General features: G+C 50.5%; 3 protein-coding genes across 4 annotated transcripts; 1 reads left to right on the top strand and 2 right to left on the bottom strand.

Annotated features, from left to right (window-relative positions):
- Nucleotides 1-3,639: 3,639 nt before the first annotated feature.
- Nucleotides 3,640-11,404, top strand: LOC123137740 (ubiquitin carboxyl-terminal hydrolase 3). Its single transcript, XM_044557589.1, has 9 exons — nucleotides 3,640-3,860; nucleotides 3,992-4,123; nucleotides 4,219-4,272; nucleotides 9,154-9,259; nucleotides 10,018-10,076; nucleotides 10,165-10,239; nucleotides 10,478-10,526; nucleotides 10,622-10,698; nucleotides 11,076-11,404. Exons 1-9 carry the CDS (start codon nucleotides 3,810-3,812, stop codon nucleotides 11,157-11,159), a joined length of 687 nt encoding a protein of 228 aa, XP_044413524.1. The 5' UTR covers nucleotides 3,640-3,809; the 3' UTR covers nucleotides 11,160-11,404.
- Nucleotides 11,405-11,503: 99 nt separating this feature from the next.
- On the bottom strand, nucleotides 11,504-13,778 carry LOC123137739 (protein ROLLING AND ERECT LEAF 2). 2 transcript variants are annotated; one of them, XM_044557587.1, is made up of 2 exons: nucleotides 12,931-13,778; nucleotides 11,504-12,830 (listed from the first exon to the last, which is right to left on the bottom strand). In XM_044557587.1, exons 1-2 carry the CDS (start codon nucleotides 13,436-13,438, stop codon nucleotides 11,626-11,628), a joined length of 1,713 nt encoding a protein of 570 aa, XP_044413522.1. In that variant the 5' UTR covers nucleotides 13,439-13,778; the 3' UTR covers nucleotides 11,504-11,625. The 2 variants fall into 2 exon arrangements, with proteins under 2 accessions (XP_044413522.1, XP_044413523.1); XM_044557588.1 differs by having other exon boundaries at nucleotides 11,504-12,809; nucleotides 12,931-13,769.
- A 1,730-nt stretch (nucleotides 13,779-15,508) lies between these two features.
- On the bottom strand, nucleotides 15,509-17,922 carry LOC123139330 (uncharacterized). Its single transcript, XM_044559134.1, has 2 exons — nucleotides 16,977-17,922; nucleotides 15,509-16,851 (listed from the first exon to the last, which is right to left on the bottom strand). Exons 1-2 carry the CDS (start codon nucleotides 17,920-17,922, stop codon nucleotides 15,548-15,550), a joined length of 2,250 nt encoding a protein of 749 aa, XP_044415069.1. The 3' UTR covers nucleotides 15,509-15,547.
- Nucleotides 17,923-18,314: the final 392 nt, after the last annotated feature.

Raw genomic sequence — 18,314 nt, 5'->3', positions numbered from 1 at the left:
GCGTCATTGTCAAATGCCTCCACACCATGGCCAGAGCTAACAACATCGTCAGGCTTGACCTCTTCCTCCTCAGGCACGTGTTCATCAAAGCCCCACTGGAGGATCCAGTTATGCAGAATGCAACAAGCAAGAACAGGCTTAACCTGAGTGGAGTATGGGTGGAATGACTTCTGATTCAGGATCTTAAACCTATTCTTCATAGCTCCAAATACCCTCTCAACAGTTACTCTAAGTCTGGAGTGTCTGAGATTAAACAACTCCTATGCAGTCCTAGGATAGTTCCTACCAGAGAACTCATTGAGATGGTACCTGGTTTTCCTGAATGGTGGAAGAATACTCGACCGACATGCATAGCCAACATCTCCAAGGTAGAACTTGTCGTCAGGGATGTTGATCCCATCAGGTCGACTCATGCTATTAGTGAGAATGTTAGCATCATGCGCTGACCCCTCCCAGCCAGCCAGCACATATGTGAACTTCAGATCAAAGTCAACAGCAACAAGCACATTCTGACTTGTGTAGTGCTTCCTCCCCCTGTATGCTGCAGACTGTGACCTAGGAACTCTGGCAGTGACATGAGTACCATCTATTGCTCCAATGCAATCCTGGAATGCCATCACAAGCCTGTGTTAGTGCTCAACTTGAAGAATACAAGCATATCAATCCATGAAAAGTGTTATATTGTCAATGCTCACCTTGAAGTATGGATACCATATTGGGCTTCCACGAATCTTGGGTGGAGTCTAGGCAGATGGTATCCTGATCATCTCTCCTCTAAGTTCCCCAACAACAAAAAGCACTTGCTTGAAGTACCTAGAGATGGTCTCCATTGATCTACTGAACGTGTTGTGAATGACCCTAAACCTCTGGTTATGTCCAACAACATGGAGGAACATGGCCACTTGCTCTTCCACACTGGTGTTGATGTTATATTGTAGTAGCCCCCCTGCTCCTGAAGGTCTCGACAAGCCTGGCAAAAGGTGCTCTTTTCATTCGAAGCATCCACAGAGCCTCGACGTCATTGCAGTTTTAGATGTAGTTCAGATTATGGATCCTCTCTTGTTTCCGGATAAACACTGGACCATAGCGGATCAAAGGTCTCCCAGCACGACGAGCAACTATCTGGTGCATGAACATGACCCATGCCTAAATCACACTTATCAGTGCTGCTGCATGAATTATTAGCCTCATCCGTGCGTCCATAACCTAATCGACATCGATGGTTCGTTCAGTGGGAAATCGATCCTACACCTTGCCCAATGGCTTAACCACCGACCTAACAAGGGGGGGGGGTGCTGCTTACCGGCATCGGAGACGAGGACGGCGTAGTGGGAGCCATGGCATAGACAAGGTCGACTGATGATGCACAAGTATAGGGGGTCTATCGTAGTCCTTTTAATAAGTAAGAGTGTCAAACCCAACGAGGAGCAGAAGGAAATGATAGGCAGTTTTCAGTAAGGTATTCTCTGCAAGCACTGAAAATATCGATATCAGATAGTTTTGTGTTAAGGTAATTCGTAACAGGTAAACAAGTAACAAGAGTAAACAAGGTGCAGCAAGGTGGCCCAATCCTTTTTGTAGCAAAGAACAAGCCTGGACAAACTCTTATATAAAGCAAAGTGCTCCCGAGGACACATGGGAATTATTGTCAAGCTAGTTTCCATCATGCTCATATGATTCACGTTCGTTACTTTGATAATTTGATATGTGGGTGGACCGGTGCTTGGGTGATGTCCTTACTTGGGCAAGCCTCTCACTTACGATTAACCCCTCTCGCAAGCATCCGCAACTACGAAAGAAGAATTAAGGTAAACCTAACCATAGCATGAAACATATGGATCCAAAATTAGCCCTTTACGAAGCAAGGCATAAACCAGGGTTTAACCTTCTGTCACTCTAGCAACCCATCATCTACTTATTACTTTCCAATGCCTTCCCCTAGGCCCAAATCATGGTGAAGTGTCATGTAGTCGACGTTCACATAACACCACTAGAGGAGAGACAACATACATCTCATCAAAATATCGAACAAATACCAAATTCACATGATTACTTATAACAAGACTTCTCTCATGTCCTTAAGAACAAACGTAACTACTCACAAAGCATATTCATGTTCATAATCAGAGGAGTATCGAATAGCATTAAGGATCCAAACATATGATCTTCCATCGAATAAACCAACCAGCATCAACTACAAGGAGTAATCAACACTACTAGCAACCCACAGGTACCAATATGAGATTTTGAGACAAAGATCAAATACAAGTGATGAACTATGGTTTGAGAGGAGATGGTGTTGGTGAAGATGTTGATGGAGATTGACCCCCTCTCGATGAGAGGATCGATGGTGATGACGATGGCGGTGATTTCCCCCTTCCGAAGGGATGTTTCCTCGGCAGAACAGCTCCGCTGGAGCCCTAGATTGGTCATGCCTAGGCTCCGCCTCAAGACAGCGGCGCTTCGTCCCGAAAACTTCTCTCTGATTTTTTCCAGGGCAAAAGACACCATATAGCAGAAGATGGGAGTCGGAGGCCTGCCAGGGGCCCACGAGGTAGGGGGCGCACCCAAGGGGGTAGGGCGCGCCCTCCACCCTCGTGGCTGACTGGTGGCCCCCTCTGGTGCTTTCTTCGCCCAATATTTTTTATATATTTCAAAACTGATTTCCGTAAGTTTCAGCACTTTTGGAGTTATGCAAAACAGATCTCTAATATTTGTTCCTTTCCAGAACAGGGCCCGACATTCTCCCTCTTAATATAAACCTTATAAAATAAAAGAGAAAAAGCATAAGTATTGTGATATAACGTGTAATAACAACCCATAATGCAATAAATATTGATATAAAAGCATGATGCAAAATGGACGTATCATCGACCTGACGGTGGCCAACAGCAAGGGGAGTATCAGATCCGCCGCAAATGCCGCCGCCGCCATTGTCGCTAGCGCAAATCTCAAATCGCAGCCGCCGCCGGTGTTGAGGCAGTAGGAAAGAAATGGGGGTAGTGGCTATGAGTGAGCGAGTGAAAGGAGGGTGAGGCTAGATTTAGCGTCGGGACGGCGCACCAGATTTCCCATCTCCCGCCATTCCCTCTCTCGCGTCGCACCCACCCGTGCGACCTCGCGCCCCACTCAGCCTGACTCGCGAGAAACTGCCGATCCGAGCGTTTCCACCGAGCCAGACTCTGAGTTGTTTTAAAAAGCGTGCGATGCAATCCAACAAACAATCAAACCAGACAATCAAGCCTCTTCCTTCTCGCGCGGGGTTGGGACTAGTCCTGGCCATCTCAGGCCCGGCCCTGTCGGCCCACTCAGGTCAGGCCCTAAAATCCAAGGCCTAGACCCGATGGGCTTGCTCGTGGGCCGGGCTTGGGCCTAAGTGTTGAGCCCACCAGCAGGGCCTGGACGGGCTTGGACTTGGCATATTGGCATTTTAAGGAAGAGGCCCGACCCATGGCCCTAAGCACTAAGGGCTTTTAATCAGATGGGCCGGGCTTGGGCTTGAAAAGTAGGCCCGATGATAGGGCCTTGGAGGGCCTGGGCCTACATTTTCTGCCGTGTGCTTTTTTTAGGCCCGGCCAGGCCGGGCCTGGCCCATGGCCATAGTTGGGACCGATACAACCAAACATGCCCATAGGATCCACCGCCCACGAGTAGATGCGCTCGGACTGAAAGTTGCTGCTGTACCACAGTCAACAGACGCCACCTGCGCCCCCGCTTCGCCGCGCAGCGCACACCAATCTGCCCACGCGCCGCCCCGCCTCTCCTCTCTAGTCGCCAGGCTCTCTTCTTCCTACGCGCGCCGAGAGAAGATGGGGAAGCGATGGATCCCGCTCGAGGCCAACCCCGACGTCATGAACCAGGTGAGCACGGCCTCCTCCCCCCTCACCCCACCCCGGCTCACCCGGTGCTAGGGTTTTGCTTCCCTTTCGTTTCGGGCGCGCCCTCGCTCACAGATGGCGCTTCCGCCGCGGGGTGGCGCTGATGCTTGCAGTTCATCTGGGGACTGGGAGTCACCGAGGGGGAGGCGCAGTTCTGCGACGTCTACGGCCTCGACGACGAGTTGCTCGCCATGGTGCCCCAGCCCGTCCTCGCCGTCATCTTCCTCTACCCGCTCACCTCCCTGGTAAAATCCCTCGTGATCTCCCTCGAGAGGTCTTCTTCGCTTTCGATTATGCGATGTGAAATTGAGATGGGTTTGTTGCTTTCCGGGGCGAGCAGGATGAGAAGGTGGAGGAATACGATGCTTCTGCCACCTCGACCGCAGGGGGCAAGGTACGGCTGTGTTTGTTCTGTTTACTTTTTGTTCCTCCATAGTGCACCCATTGTGTTCGACTGAATGTTTCATCAACGGTGTGCTCCTTTAACGCTAGATCGGTGCCTAGGTAGAGAAGGTCCAGTTTAACTATCTTGCTAGCATACCTTCCAACTTGAGGTAGGGTCTTTTGTTAACCAGATGTTTGTCACCGAAGGGATTTTATTTTTATTATTTTTTGGTTAAATATCTCTGTGGGGGTAGTATAGGCCCTCTGCTGTCTGAAATAGAGTCTTGGTTCCGCGGTGCGAATGTTTCTTGTACAATATCGTGTTACAACAACATTATGATAATGCCTTCTTCTTTTATGTTGTACTGTTGCAGAGGTCCAGAAAAATGCTGATCTTGGTAATTATTGTTTCTATTTTACCAAACAGTTGTTGTTTATGAATTTTTTGCCTTGTTGAGTTGTGATCTTTCCCTCTACCCACAGTCTGGCACATTATTCTGTTGTTGATATTACAGGTATAAGTGTAACAACAACAACAACAACAACAAAGCCTTTAGTCCCAAACAAGTTGGGGTAGGCTAGAGGTGAAACCCATAAGATCTCGCAACCAACTCATGGCTCTGGCACATGGATAGCAAGCTTCCACGCACCCCTGTCCATAGCTAGCTCTTTGTCGATACTCCAATCCTTCAGGTCTCTCTTAACGGACTCCTCCCATGTCAAAATCGGTCGACCCCGCCCTCTCTTGACATTCTCCGCACGCTTTAGCCGTCCGCTATGCACTGGAGCTTCTGGAGGCCTGCGCTGAATATGCCCAAACCATCTCAAACGATGTTGGACAAGCTTCTCCTCAATTGGTGCTACCCCAACTCTATCTCGTATATCATCATTCCGGACTCGATCCTTCCTCGTGTGGCCACACATCCATCTCAACATACGCATCTCCGCCACACCTAACTGTTGAACATGTCGCCTTTTAGTCGGCCAACACTCCGCGCCATACAACATTGCGGGTCGAACCGCCGTCCTGTAGAACTTGCCTTTTAGCTTTTGTGGCACTCTCTTGTCACAGAGAATGCCAGAAGCTTGGCGCCACTTCATCCATCCGGCTTTGATTCAATGGTTCACATCTTCATCAATACCCCCACCCTCCTGCAACATTGACCCCAAATACCGAAATGTGTCCTTCCGAGGTACCACCTGGCCATCAAGGCTAACCTCCTCCTCCTCACAGCTAGTAGTACTGAAACCGCACATCATGTACTCGGTTTTAGTTCTACTAAGCCTAAACCCTTTCGATTCCAAGGTTTGTCTCCATAACTCTAACTTCCTATTTACCCCCGTCCGACTATCGTCAACTAGCACCACATCATCCGCAAAGAGCATACACCATGGGATATCTCCTTGTATACCCCTTGTGACCTCATCCATCACCAATGCAAAAAGATAAGGGCTCAAAGCTGACCCCTGATGCAGTCCTATCTTAATCGGGAAGTCATCGGTGTCGACATCACTTGTTCGAACACTTGTCACAACATTATTGTACATGTCCTTGATGAGGGTAATGTACTTTGCTGGGACTTTGTGTTTCTCCAAGGCCCACCACATGACATTCCGCGATATCTTATCATAGGCCTTCTCCAAGTCAATGAACACCATATGCAAGTCCTTCTTATGCTCCCTATATCTCTCCATAAGTTGTCGTACCAAGAAAATGGCTTCCATGGTCGACCTCCCAGGCATGAAACCAAACTGATTTTTGGTCACGCTTGTCATTCTTCTTAAGCGGTGCTCAATGACTCTCTCCCATAGCTTCATTGTATGGCTCATCAGCTTAATTCCACGGTAATTAGTACAACTCTGAACATCCCCCTTGTTCTTGAAGATTGGTACTAATATACTCCGTCTCCATTCTTCTGGCATCTTGTTTGCTCGAAAAATGAGGTTGAAAAGCTTGGTTAGCCATAGTATCGCTATGTCCCCGAGACCTTTCCACACCTCAATGGGGATACAATCAGGGCCCATCGCCTTGCCTCCTTTCATCCTTTTTAAAGCCTCCTTCACCTCAGACTCCTGGATGCGCCGCACAAAACGCATGCTGGTCTCATCAAAGGAGTCATTCAGTTCAATGGTAGAACTCTCATTCTCCCCATTGAACAGCTTGTCGAAGTACTCCCGCCATCTATGCTTAATCTCTTCGTCCTTCACCAAGAGTTGGCCTGCTCCATCCTTGATGCATTTGACTTGGCCAATATCCCTCGTCTTCCTCTCCCGGATCTTAGCCATCTTATAGATGTCCCTTTCACCTTCCTTCGTGCCTAACCGTTGGTAGAGGTCCTCATATGCCCGACCCCTTGCTTCACCAACAGCTCGCTTTGCGGCCTTCTTCGCCATCTTGTACTTCTCTATGTTGTCTGCACTCCTATCCAGGTATAGGCGTCTGAAGCAATCTTTCTTCTCTTTAAGCGCCTTCTAGACATCATCATTCCACCACCAGGTATCCTTATCTTCGCGTCTCCTTCCCCTGGACACTCCAAACTCCTCCGAGGCCACCTTACGAATGCAAGTCGCCATCTTCATCCACACATTGCCCGCATCCCCTCCTTCCTCCCAAGGGCCCTCCTTAAATACCCTCTCCTTGAACACCTGAGCTACCTCCCCCTTGAGCTTCCACCACTTCGTTCTAGCGACCTTGGCACGCTTATCCCGCTGGACACGACTCCGAAAGCGGAAGTCAGCAACCACCAGCTTATGCTGGGGTACAACACTCTCCCCAGGTATCACCTTACAGTCTAGGCACGCACGCCTATCTTCTCTTCTCGAGAGGATGAAATCAATCTGGCTAGAGTGTTGGCCACTACTAAAAGTCACCAGATGTGATTCTCTCTTTCTAAAGAGGGTGTTAGCTACAATCATGTTGTAGGCTAGAGCAAAGCTTAAGACATCTTCTCCTTCTTGATTCCTGATGCCATAGCCAAAGCCCCCATGCGCCCCTTCAAAACCTGTGTTAGATGTACCCACGTGGCCATTGAGGTCCTCCTATGAAGAGCTTCTCACCAATCGGTACACTCCTAACCATGTCTTCCAAGCCTTCCCAGAACTCCCTCTTGGTGTTCTCATTGTGGCCTACTTGCGGGGCATATGCGCTGATAACATTGAGAACCAAGTCCTCAGCTACCAGCTTGACCAGGATAATCCGGTCCCCACGTCTCCTGACGTCTACCACTCCATACTTGAGGCTCTTGTTGATCAAGATGCCTACGCCATTTCTGTTTGCAGCCGTCCCCGTGTACCACAGCTTGAAGCCGGTATCCTCCACCTCCTTCGCCTTCTGTCCTCTCCATTTGGTTTCTTGGACGCAAAGGATATCAACACCTCTCCTCACTGCTGCATCAACTAGCTCCCGAAGCTTCCCTGTCAGAGACCCTACGTTCCAGCTACCTAAGCGAATCCTCCTAGGCTCGGCTAGCTTCCTTACCCTTCGCACTCGTCGAGTCAAATGCGAAGACCCTTGCTCATTTTCCACTACATCCGGGCGCCGATGTAGCGCGCCACTAAGGATGCGACGACCCGATCCTCGCTCACTTGCCACCGTATCCGGATCAAGATACGGCGCGCCACTTGGGGGGTGACGGCCCGGCCCTTGCCCATTTTCCACCACACCCGGGTTCCGATGTGGCGCGTCGCTGAGAGGGTTACGCCCCAACGAAAATCTTTTGGGTTTCATCTCCATAAGAGTGGCTGAGTTTTTACGTTGGCTCGCCAAGCCTATCACAACCCTCCTCCTTTACCCGGGCTTGGGACCGGCTATGTTGAGACAACATAGGCGGAGTTATATTACAGGTATAAGTGTATGACAATGAAATCTGTAATCTGAAATCTGGATCATGTGTGCTCAACCAAAGCATAAGTGGCCTGCTTTAGAGATTATTTTGGATGGAACTGAGTGCTTAGTTTTTGTTATGGGTTGAATTATAAATGCTTTGAGTGCAACCATACGTACTATTGTTCTGAGTCGTATAATGTATATGTTGACTTTACAATTTAATCAAGCCATTATCCTAGTTATTCTGCAATCACATAAATTATAGGCATTTTAGGTTGAAAACACTTTGTTTGCCATACTCGAGTTAGATGTGCTACAACAGATTAGGATAAGGATATTATTCTTTTGAGCCTGTGTGCATTGTGCCTTACTAATATTTGGTAACTTGCCAACTTACCACATATATGAAGTGTGGCATGACATTTATCCAAGCTACAATGATTGCTATGTTGGTCACCTGTGTGTACTGTTGCTTAGTTTTGCACCATAGCCTTCAGAGAGAGAATGCATAATCAAACACAACATATCTTGGCCATGTTTGGCATTGTTGTGGATTACCATAATCTTTTTGTCTCGCTTTGTGGTTTTACTTATTTTAGTGTCTGTTTGATCCTCTTTTGTCTGCTTTTGTGGCTAATTTTCTACAACGGATTGTTAAATAGGCACAACACTTAACAGTTCAGCAACCACAAATCAAGCCTTTATTCTGCCAATCATATTTCACGTCACCGGAGGCTTTTTGATACCCTGTCTATATTGCATTTTTCAGCGTGTTATTCAGTAAACAATGTTTCACCCTTGATTCCTCTTTATAGGGTCTTGCCTATATTATTTTCTTGATCTATCCTGCATGTTGAGAGTGCCAGTAAACAGTAGATAGATCCAAATTCTCTTTTATTTCACTTGTGCATGATGTCAAACTGAACATTAGTTTGCAGGTCACTGGAACTTGAGCACATGTTCAAATATTTAGATCTGTTTTGGTGGGAAAAATATTATCAAGTGGTGGGGTGTATGCAGATAAGGTTTACCTTTCTAATCCAATAACTTTAACTTGGTATGTAGGATTCAAGCGAGAAGGTGTACTTTACAAAACAGACTGTTGGCAACGCTTGTGGAACAGTTGGTGTTATTCATGCAATAGGGAATGCTGCATCCGACATCAAGCTGGGTAATTGTTGCGACTTTTCATTACACTTAGATAATGCGCTGCATTCTATGGGCTACTATTGCACAGAAGGAAAGCTGCCAGTTAGCAACAATCCAATAGACAGAAAAACTTTAATCAAGTGATGCTTTCTCAGTGATTCAATATTTTTTCAAGTAGTCCCAAACAATATGGTAAGCATCCAACACTCTGCTTGGTTTGGTCATAATATAAATTAGTTGCACCTGGTTTTTGAACTTCAAAGCATCCCCCATTTTGCTGCTTTTACTAAAACGGGCAAAAAGTTACATAGGATGTAGTGAAAGTGGCTTGACTTTGTTGAGAACTGAGAGTAGATGATCAGCAAATGTAAAAGAAGAAATAGTACTCCCTCCGATCCATATTACTTGTCGCTCAAACGGATGTATCTAGCACTGAAATACGTCTAGATACATCAATTTCAGCAACAAGTAATATCGATCGGAGGGAGTAATGAGTTTTATGACTATTTCACATGATTTTCAGCATATACCCAACTCAATAGTTCATATCCCGATCTAACTTTCTAGCACATTAAACGCATCTGCTAATATATATGCATTTGGTTGCTTTAGAGTTGCTCCAATAGTTTATTCTATTTAGTGTTTACCCCTGACCTTTTTTTAGATGTCATGCACCTGTTTAACAAGCTTAAACACAAACGTATCACATGGCTACTTTAGGTTTGGATTCTGGCTACTTTGACCTGTAGCAAGGTTTATTGACTCCTTTCTTCTTTGCAGTTGAGGGATCTTATTTTGATAGGTTTTATAAACAAACAGCTGATATGGATCCAGTTCAGGTTAGTATCTGGAAATAGATAAATTCATTGATATCTCCATAATGAACTTATGTATTATCCTCATGCACAACATGTTTGCTATCTTTAGCGTGCTGTCTTTCTCGAGGAGGATGATGAGATGGAGGGTGCTCATTCTGTTGCTGCTACTGCTGGTGACACTGACGTAACCACTCTCATCCCATTCTTATTGATTGTCCACTAAATATACTCGGCTTTGCAAGGAATAACCAATTACATTATGATAGTACCACACTTCAGTTGTGGAAAAATAAGTTTAAATGGGCCTTTAGGGCGATTTGCCTTGTCCAAAATAGTGATGGTAGGAAATACGTTCATATCAAAGCTATCCTCAAATTTGAGGTTGGAATGTGCGCCTTTTACCAATTGTCTTCCTTGTGCAGGTAAACGTTGAGGTGAATGAACATTTTGTCTGTTTCTCCTGTGTTGATGGTAGGTAGCACACTAGCCTACTTTAATACTAAAATATTATTGGCAGTAGTTATCTGTTGGCTAACAAATATGCAATTTGTTTTGGCATGCAACAGGTGAACTTTATGAGCTTGATGGACGAAAATCAAAACCGATATCTCATGGCCCTTCATCACCTGAGACCTTGCTGCAGGTCAAATATTCGTCCCCATCTTCTATTTTATACTTATATGACATAAAAGAGTGCTTATATTATTGGACTGTGACAAATCTGATTTCAGATTTTTAGGATTTCCGATATTATGTTGCTTTTTCTATTGTCCTGTTGGCTGTTTGTTTTATCAAAAAGCTTGTCACTGTTTTTTCATTTGTAAATGGAAGTTGTAAATTATGTCTTCACATTGGTACATCCTAAATTAGTAAAATATGCTCGGTATTAAGCTTGCTGTTCAGCAAACATTTCCTCATCTTTTCTGATGCCTTCATTGTAGTGGTTTAAATTCTGGATTTGGTTGATTCCCTCTATATTTTTCATTGATAACCGTGGATTTTTTTTAAATCTGTTCCCAGGATGCTGCAAAAGTCATCAAGGCCAGAATTGCGACAAACCCTAACTCGTTGAACTTCAACGTCATGGTTCTTTCAAAACAGTGAATCGGTGATGTAAGGTGGAATGGATAGGTTTGGTCTTTTCCATTCTAATGGGCTGGTGCCTGATAGTCAGCATAGCCCGTCGGAAAAACAGAGACTTGTTGCCTAAAAGTAAACTGTGCTCTTTGCACAAAAGTTATGTCTTTGTCTTCTGGCTTTTGTATCAGAAATAAAAAAGGAGTTAGTTGCTGGATTGAAAAATGTGTACTATACTTTTGGTGCCTTTTATCGATCTTATTCCTGTCAAACCGACGGCAGTTTGAGACGCAAGACGAGGGAATACATTTCTAGGCAAATACACAAATTATAGTTATGCCATAAAATCCAGTTGAAACAGTCATGAAAAAGAAGTCACAACTCAGTTATCTCTGTTTTGCTGTCTCATTTCTTTGAAAATCCTACAAGAACTTCCATCTTACGTATAGAAAAGAAATCTCCCCAAAATGAACGTAGTATGCACTGTATGCGACTAGTGCACATCGCTGCCATGTCTGCACACCGCGTCGAGAGCGGTGGCAAGCGACGCCGAGAACGTGGCCATGGCCTGGAACACCGCCGGCAGCGTCCTCTGCACGCCGGCGACCGCCGAGGACCTGGTGGCGTCGATGGCCATGGCGTGCCTCTTCATCTCGCCCTCGAGCTTCCTCCGGCACGCGTCGATCTCCTCCTTGCGCTGCACCACCTCGTTGTGCGCGTGGTGCACCTGTCGCATGTCGTGGTCCATCCAGTGCCTCCCCCGGTTCCACAGCGCGAACCCCGCCGGCGCGTACGAGTCGTAGTGGCTCTTCTCCACCTGCCGCAGCATCCGGGACTTGCGGTCCAGCTCGCGGGTGCACTGCGCGACGCGGCGCGCCGCCCGAAGCTCGTCGCCCTGGTGCGCGTACAGCGCGTGGGTGGCGCCGGCGAAGTTCTTGATGGACTTGAGCACCTCGGCGCAGTGCACGCCGTCCAGCGCCTGCCTCCACCGGTCGACGAAGGCGGCGAGCTCCGCGGCGACGGGGGAGGCCGGGGCGCCGTCCGTCGGCGCCAGCGTCAGCTTGAGCCAGCCGTGCAGGGCGGCGACGTAGTCGCGCTGGTGCTTGGCCAGGTGGCCCAGGGCGGCGCACCAGGCCGACATGGCGGCCTCGAGCGCCCGCGTTGCCCCGTGCTGGATCTCCGTGGTCGCGTCCATGGACGTCCGGCCGCTGAGCCCGCGCAGCTGCTGCGCGATCAGGCCCTGCGCCTCGTGGTGCTGGCGCATGGCCTTCCACATGTCGCGCGTGGCGTGGCAGAGCCCCAGCACCTGGCGCGCGAGGTGGGTGTCCCGGAGCTCGGAGATGGCCGCGGAGCTGGCGTGCGCGGCCTCGGACGCCGTGGCGAGCTGAGCGCGCGCCCTGTCCCACGCGCCCTTGAGCTTCTGGATGTCCACGTTGACCTTCCTGCTGTACTCCTGGTCCCGGAGCGCCGTCAGCTTCTTGTCGTGATGGATCTGCAGCCGCTCCCTCGCTTTCACCTCCTTGTACAGCTTCTTCTCCCAGACCATGAGCTGCTGCAGTGTAGAGCTATGCCGCTTGCCGATCCGGTCGTGCATGCTGTCGATCCGGTCGTGCGAAACAGACGGCGACGACGACGACGAAATGCAGCAAAGCACGCCAAAGAAGCTGCTCGGTACACCTGCAGAATATTTCACATGCACTGTTAAATGTCAGCTTTGAATGTTCCACACGTGCACTGCCGCAGCAAGTGGAGGCGGAGGGGAGTGCGCGAGAGACACTCAGGCAGCAGGGTGGCTCACCACTGTACTCGGCGCTGTTGGCCTCGAGGAGTTTCGACACCGGGTCGCCGGCAGCGCTAGCCCTGAGGAAGTACTCCTCCAGCCCCGCGGCGACCTCCGCGAGGCTCCGGTGCCTCACCGCCACCCGCAGGTCCTCTCCGCCAACGACGCCGCTCTCCGTCCGGGCGGCGGCGGGAGGCGGCTCGGCAGCGGCAGCACCGTCCTGCTGCACCGGCTGGATGGAGCGGAGGAGCGGCGGCGGCGTGGAGGGGGCGGGGACCGGGCGGTGCACGAGCACGGCGGGCGGGGTGTGGTCGGACACGGGGAGCGGCTCGCCGAGCGCGAAGTGGGTGAGCGCGGACGCCACGAGGCCGAGCGAGCCGAGGTACCCGGCGTGCGAGGCGGCGAGCTGGCGCCGCGCCCGCACGACCTCCCTCATGAGCCGGCGCCGCTCCCTGCACCGCCTCGTGTGCTCCCGCGCCGCCGCGCGGGCGGCGTCCCCCTGCTGGCGCGACCACGCCATCCCCATTGCCCGCGTTGGCTTCGCGAGTACGTAGTAGTTGCCGTGGAGGAGTGGATGGAGGAGGAGGCTCTCGATCGACGGGAGTGAGAGTGAGACCTATTATGATCGGCGCGACTGATGGCAGCTCGGGAGGTTAAGTAGGCATCGCGATATATAGCTGTGGTATTGTGCGTTAGTCGAAGGCTAGAGGGACGTGGTTATCGGTCGGCGGGGTGGCGCGTTGTTGTTTATGAACGATCATCAGTCAGCAAAAGAGAGGCGAAAGGCAAAGCTGGGAAGGGAGGAGAATGATACTGCTAAGGAAAGTGGAAAGGAAGAAAGGAGCGCGCGTTTAGCTTGTTCGGATGTATTTTTTTTATTTTTTGAGGGAAATGTTCGGATGTATTTCGGGGGTTTGGTTGGTACACCAGAAGCTCGCGGCCACGTATACCGCTGCTGCTGCTTAATTATTTGGCGCGCTTTGGAGAGCGGAGTGAGTGTATGCAGACACGCACTATATATCTCCCGGTCTTCATTTTTGCTGATTCAGTGTCGGTTCGATAGTGCGAGTGCTGTGTACGTAGACGGACGAAATGCGCGCGCTTTACATAACTTTAGATGGACGCGTGGAGCGTATTGCCATGGCTCACAAAGAACATCCGGGCTCTCCACTCTCGGGTAATGTACTCTTGTGTAGCTACTACTACCTCCGTCCGGGTTTTTAGGTCCCCTCGGTGCCGCACGCTCGTACCACATTTACAGGGCCGCTCCCTCGGGCGCCATGCAAAAAGTGAAGGCGCTGCGTCTTCCCAAAGCGCAATCAATTCAAAGCTGCTGGCGTATAGCTTGCATGCAGATGGGCTATTACTAATACTATTCCACCCCGCAATACTAGTACTCCACCCCGCAGAAGCACGAACAGACGCGAGCGCTACCAGCACGCCGCGGCCACCCACGCGACAGCTTGCGAGCATGCCGCCGCGACCGAAGACGGAGAAAACGGGGCTTCGCCGCCGCCGGCGAGAGGATGCGCTGCATCACGTCGTCCATACTGCGGCGGAGGTAGGCGTGGACGACGTGGCGCTGGCGCAGCACGCCGTCGAGGTCGATCCTAACGCGGAGACCCAGGCGGGGCGGGGCTTGGATGCGCCGCCGCCCGACCTCGTCGTTGGTGGGCACGCAGAGCTCGGCGTCGACGATGGGGCGCTCGTCGAGCATGGCGTCGAGGTCGATCCTGACGCGGAGACCCAGGCGGAGCTCGGCTTGGAGGTGCCAGCGCACGCAGAGCTCGTCGTTGGTGATGCGACTCGGGGTACTTAGGTAAGTGTTCATGGTTTATTTATGCTTGTCATGTTGATGCATGCTAGCCGGTGCAGTTCGGACGCCCATGGTATTTTTCCCCGGCCAACATGGCGTGATTTGTTCTTACAACATGGCTTCGCGCAGGGCATGGGTCCGGACCTTGGCGCGCTGCTGCACAAGGTGGAGGCTCTCATGAACGACGTTGATGCGCTCGTCGACGCGGTCGCGGCGTTCGTCGACCGGGTCGCGGGTATGAACGGCATGGAGGAGGAGGATGGCTTCGCTGCGTTGCTTGACGCGGTCGTGGAGTTCGTCGGCCGGGTCGCGCGTGTCCGTGCCATGAAGGAGCGCTTCGCTCGGCCAAGATCGACAGGGTCTGTGGGCAATGGCTTTCCTCGGCCAAGATGGATGTTGGCCTTGGATGAAGAAGAAGTGATAATAACACCTGAAATGCTAGGTTCGTGCACGCGCCCTGGTCTTGATGCAATGATGAACTATATGAAGAGGCGGCTGGAAGCAATTGAAAAGAAAAAACAAAAGGAAGAGATGTGAAACAGGATGGTAGCATGAGAGTTGACCTGTTTTAAGTTTGATGATTTTGCATGTAAGACTGAATATTTGCATGCATCTGCATGTTGGACTTTTCGCATGAATGATGGAAGCTTGGTTTGCCGTCCGAAGTATTTAAATTTAACTGTGTTTTAAGTTTAATGATGTTGCAAGTAAGAATGAACATCTGCGTGCAGTTGCATGTTTTAAACTCTTGCATGCCATAACATAAAATAGAGTTACATTAAACCAAAAGAGACGATTGCATTACACATTGCAATACATTCAAATCTGCTCGGAATTGACATACTCAAGCGCCATAGCTACAACCTCGGGCTCGCATGGTAGCCTACGCGTGCGGATCCCCCTCCTCTCAAAAGACCTCTTTTTTAGGTGAGGAAGATCATAGTCTATGGAGCCCTTGTGCCTTAGTATTTCCCGCATGACAGCCTGATGGGTAAGGAACACACGGTTGGACTTGTTTGCATCATGCTCATCCCATGTCTCATCCACTTTCGTGAGAATCTCATGAAGATTTTGTGGCATCTTCTTTTCAAATACGGACTGAAGAGAGTTGAAGATGCCAAGGTCTAACCCATTAGTATCCGGAGAATTAGGCGGCTGCATCACGACCCTAATGTCCCAACCACCTTCATGAGCTGCTGCAAGAACTGCCGGATCATCAGGTCGAACATGTGTCTTTGCGTTGTCCTGTTGGATGAAGATTGGCTTCCATCGATCCTCTTGCGGCCACTTCTCCTTGATTGCCGGCAACACCTTATTGATCAAATATTCCCGACTCTTATCCATGCCGACCGTGGTGCATGGCTTGAGCTCCATAGTTCCCCTAGGCCTGTTCGGGCTTCTCCTTTGCGCCGGCTTCCATTCAACATAGGGCCAAATTCCAATTTTTCCATCAAAAGTACAATTGCCTTGCATATCGAATCTTGGCCTAGCAACAGCGGCAAGAAACATGATCTTCTCGATGTGTCCCTTGTTTTTGGCGTGCCTCACGGGGTTCGGCTCGTTAATGCCCAAATAAATTCCTTGGCTTCTCCTTGTGCGATAAAACCATTTTTCATCAATGTGGATGACGTTGTATGAATCCTTGAAGATAGGGTTCTCCGGCATACTAGCAGGTTCTAGGTTTGAAATGCAATACATGATACGAGCTTTCTTGTTTTCCTCCGTTAGCAAAGGCTTAAGCTCATTGGTGTGTTTGCGTAACTCATGCTCCTTCAACAGCTTGTGAACGGTGGTCTTCGACATGTTCATTGCACCGGCAACATCTCGAATCGTCGTGCGGTGTCTCGGAGGGATGGCCGCTAGAGCAACAGAGTCTAGCGTAATGCGCTTTCTACCAACTCTACCCGGCTTCCTGTTGATAACCGCATTCACACCACCACCTCGCCTACCATTATTCCATACCCGCCGAAGAACCCTTGCCGGCACTTTCATTCGAGCTGACAATTCTCTAGTCACCCCATGTTTCAACGGACCACGACCATTCATCTCCAAAATGGCTGTGTAGAACGAACGCTTATCGTCGTCGGTGTAAAATGCCCGCCTCTTCTTATTGGCCATGACATCTGGAACAACCATAACAGTAGCCTTTTGTTAATCATGTGCAATCTTCAGTTATGAATAAAACACAAAATATTTAATCTAGAAAATAAGAAACACCTTATGAAAGCAGCACATAATGCAAACCTACTTAGATCAATGCCGGTGTCGTGGCCGTCGGCTGCGTCGTTTCCCTGATCACCCATGTCTTGAGTGTCTCCTGTGCCATTCTCTTCATCACCGCTGGCTGCAGCATCGTCCTCGCCAAAGACATGGCCGTGGCCGTCATTCGCGTCCATGTCTTGATGACCACCGACGTCGTGGCCAAACGCACTTCCGCTGTTTGCTCCGGCGCGCCCGCCATCGTGCGCCCTGAACGCACCGCCGTCGTGCGCGCCGAGAGCATCACTGTCGTGCGCCCTGAACGCACCGCCGTCGTGCGCCCTGAACACACCGCCGTCGTGCACGCCGAGAGCATCACCGTCGTGCGCCCTGAACGCACCGCCGTCGTGCGTCCTGAACACACCGCCGTCGTGCACGCCGAGAGCATCACCGTCGTGCGCCCTGAACGCACCGCCGTCGTGCGCCCTGAACGCACCGCCGTCGTGCGCGCCGAGAGCACCACCGTCCTGCGCCCTGAACGCACCGCCGTCGTGCGCGCCGAGAGCATCACCGTCGTGCGCCCTGAACGCACCGCCGTCGTGCGCGCCGAGAGCACCCCCGTCGTGCGCCCTGAACGCACCGCCGTCGTGCGCGCCGAGAGCACCTCCGTCATGCGCGCCGAAAACTTCATGCCCGGTGAAGCCACTCCCGCCGAGCCATCCAACAGCTTGTGTACGACCGGCAAGACCGAGCCGCCCATGAGTGCGTCCTCCGCTTGAGCTTGATGGGAGCGATCCGCGGCTCGGGTCAAAAGCTCCTCGCCGGCGTCCTGCTAGACCTAGCGGAGGAAGGCCGACGACGCGAGCTCCAACTTGTGGTCCTCCGGCGCCCACTCCGCCGCCGGCAGTCCCATCGTGCCCACGTCCAAACGCCTCCCCTTCGCCGCCGCCGTCCTCTAAGTCTACTGGAGGTAGGTTTAGATCAAAAAACGCCATGGAGTTCTGGAAGAAGGACGAGAACGAATGAGTACGATTAAGCATGCATCATGTGTTGTTCTTATAAGGAGAATTTGAAGCTGTGTCGATGGCCGTGGCGCCATTTTTTCTCTGGCCGAGCTTTGATCGATCCGTGGCATCGTGAATTGACCAATGGATGGTTGATCGATCCGTGGCATGATGAATTGTCCAATGGATGCTAGCGAGGGAGCAAGCTGATTGGGTCACGGCGCCCACGCCGGATCATGCAAGCGAGAGTACTGCATGCACGCGTGCAAGGAAAAAGCGAAGCGTTGCATGCATGCAGTAATAACTGCGCGAAGCTCGTTGGCCGTCGCTCTGCCATAATATCTGCTGCTGCTGCAGCAGATCCTGCCTTGGTCCGTGCGTTC

This window comes from Triticum aestivum, chromosome 6B (genome assembly GCF_018294505.1).
Source record: "Triticum aestivum cultivar Chinese Spring chromosome 6B, IWGSC CS RefSeq v2.1, whole genome shotgun sequence".
NCBI lineage: Eukaryota > Viridiplantae > Streptophyta > Magnoliopsida > Poales > Poaceae > Triticum > Triticum aestivum.
The sequence above is the reverse complement of the archived record's forward strand: the minus strand, read 5'-3'. Positions and strand labels throughout refer to the sequence as shown.

Coding starts and splice junctions, on each gene's coding strand:
- LOC123137740 (XM_044557589.1), top strand. CDS start 3,810: ATGGGGAAGCGATGGATCCCGCTCGAGGCCAACCCCGACGTCATGAAC. Junction 9,260..10,017: donor TGCATCCGACATCAAGCTGG/GTAATTGTTGCG, acceptor TCTTCTTTGCAG/TTGAGGGATCTTATTTTGAT. Junction 10,527..10,621: donor CTGTTTCTCCTGTGTTGATG/GTAGGTAGCACA, acceptor GGCATGCAACAG/GTGAACTTTATGAGCTTGAT.
- LOC123137739 (XM_044557587.1), bottom strand. CDS start 13,438: ATGGGGATGGCGTGGTCGCGCCAGCAGGGGGACGCCGCCCGCGCGGCG. Junction 12,831..12,930: donor CAACAGCGCCGAGTACAGTG/GTGAGCCACCCT, acceptor GACATTTAACAG/TGCATGTGAAATATTCTGCA.
- LOC123139330 (XM_044559134.1), bottom strand. CDS start 17,922: ATGGCGTTTTTTGATCTAAACCTACCTCCAGTAGACTTAGAGGACGGC. Junction 16,852..16,976: donor CGACACCGGCATTGATCTAA/GTAGGTTTGCAT, acceptor TGGTTGTTCCAG/ATGTCATGGCCAATAAGAAG.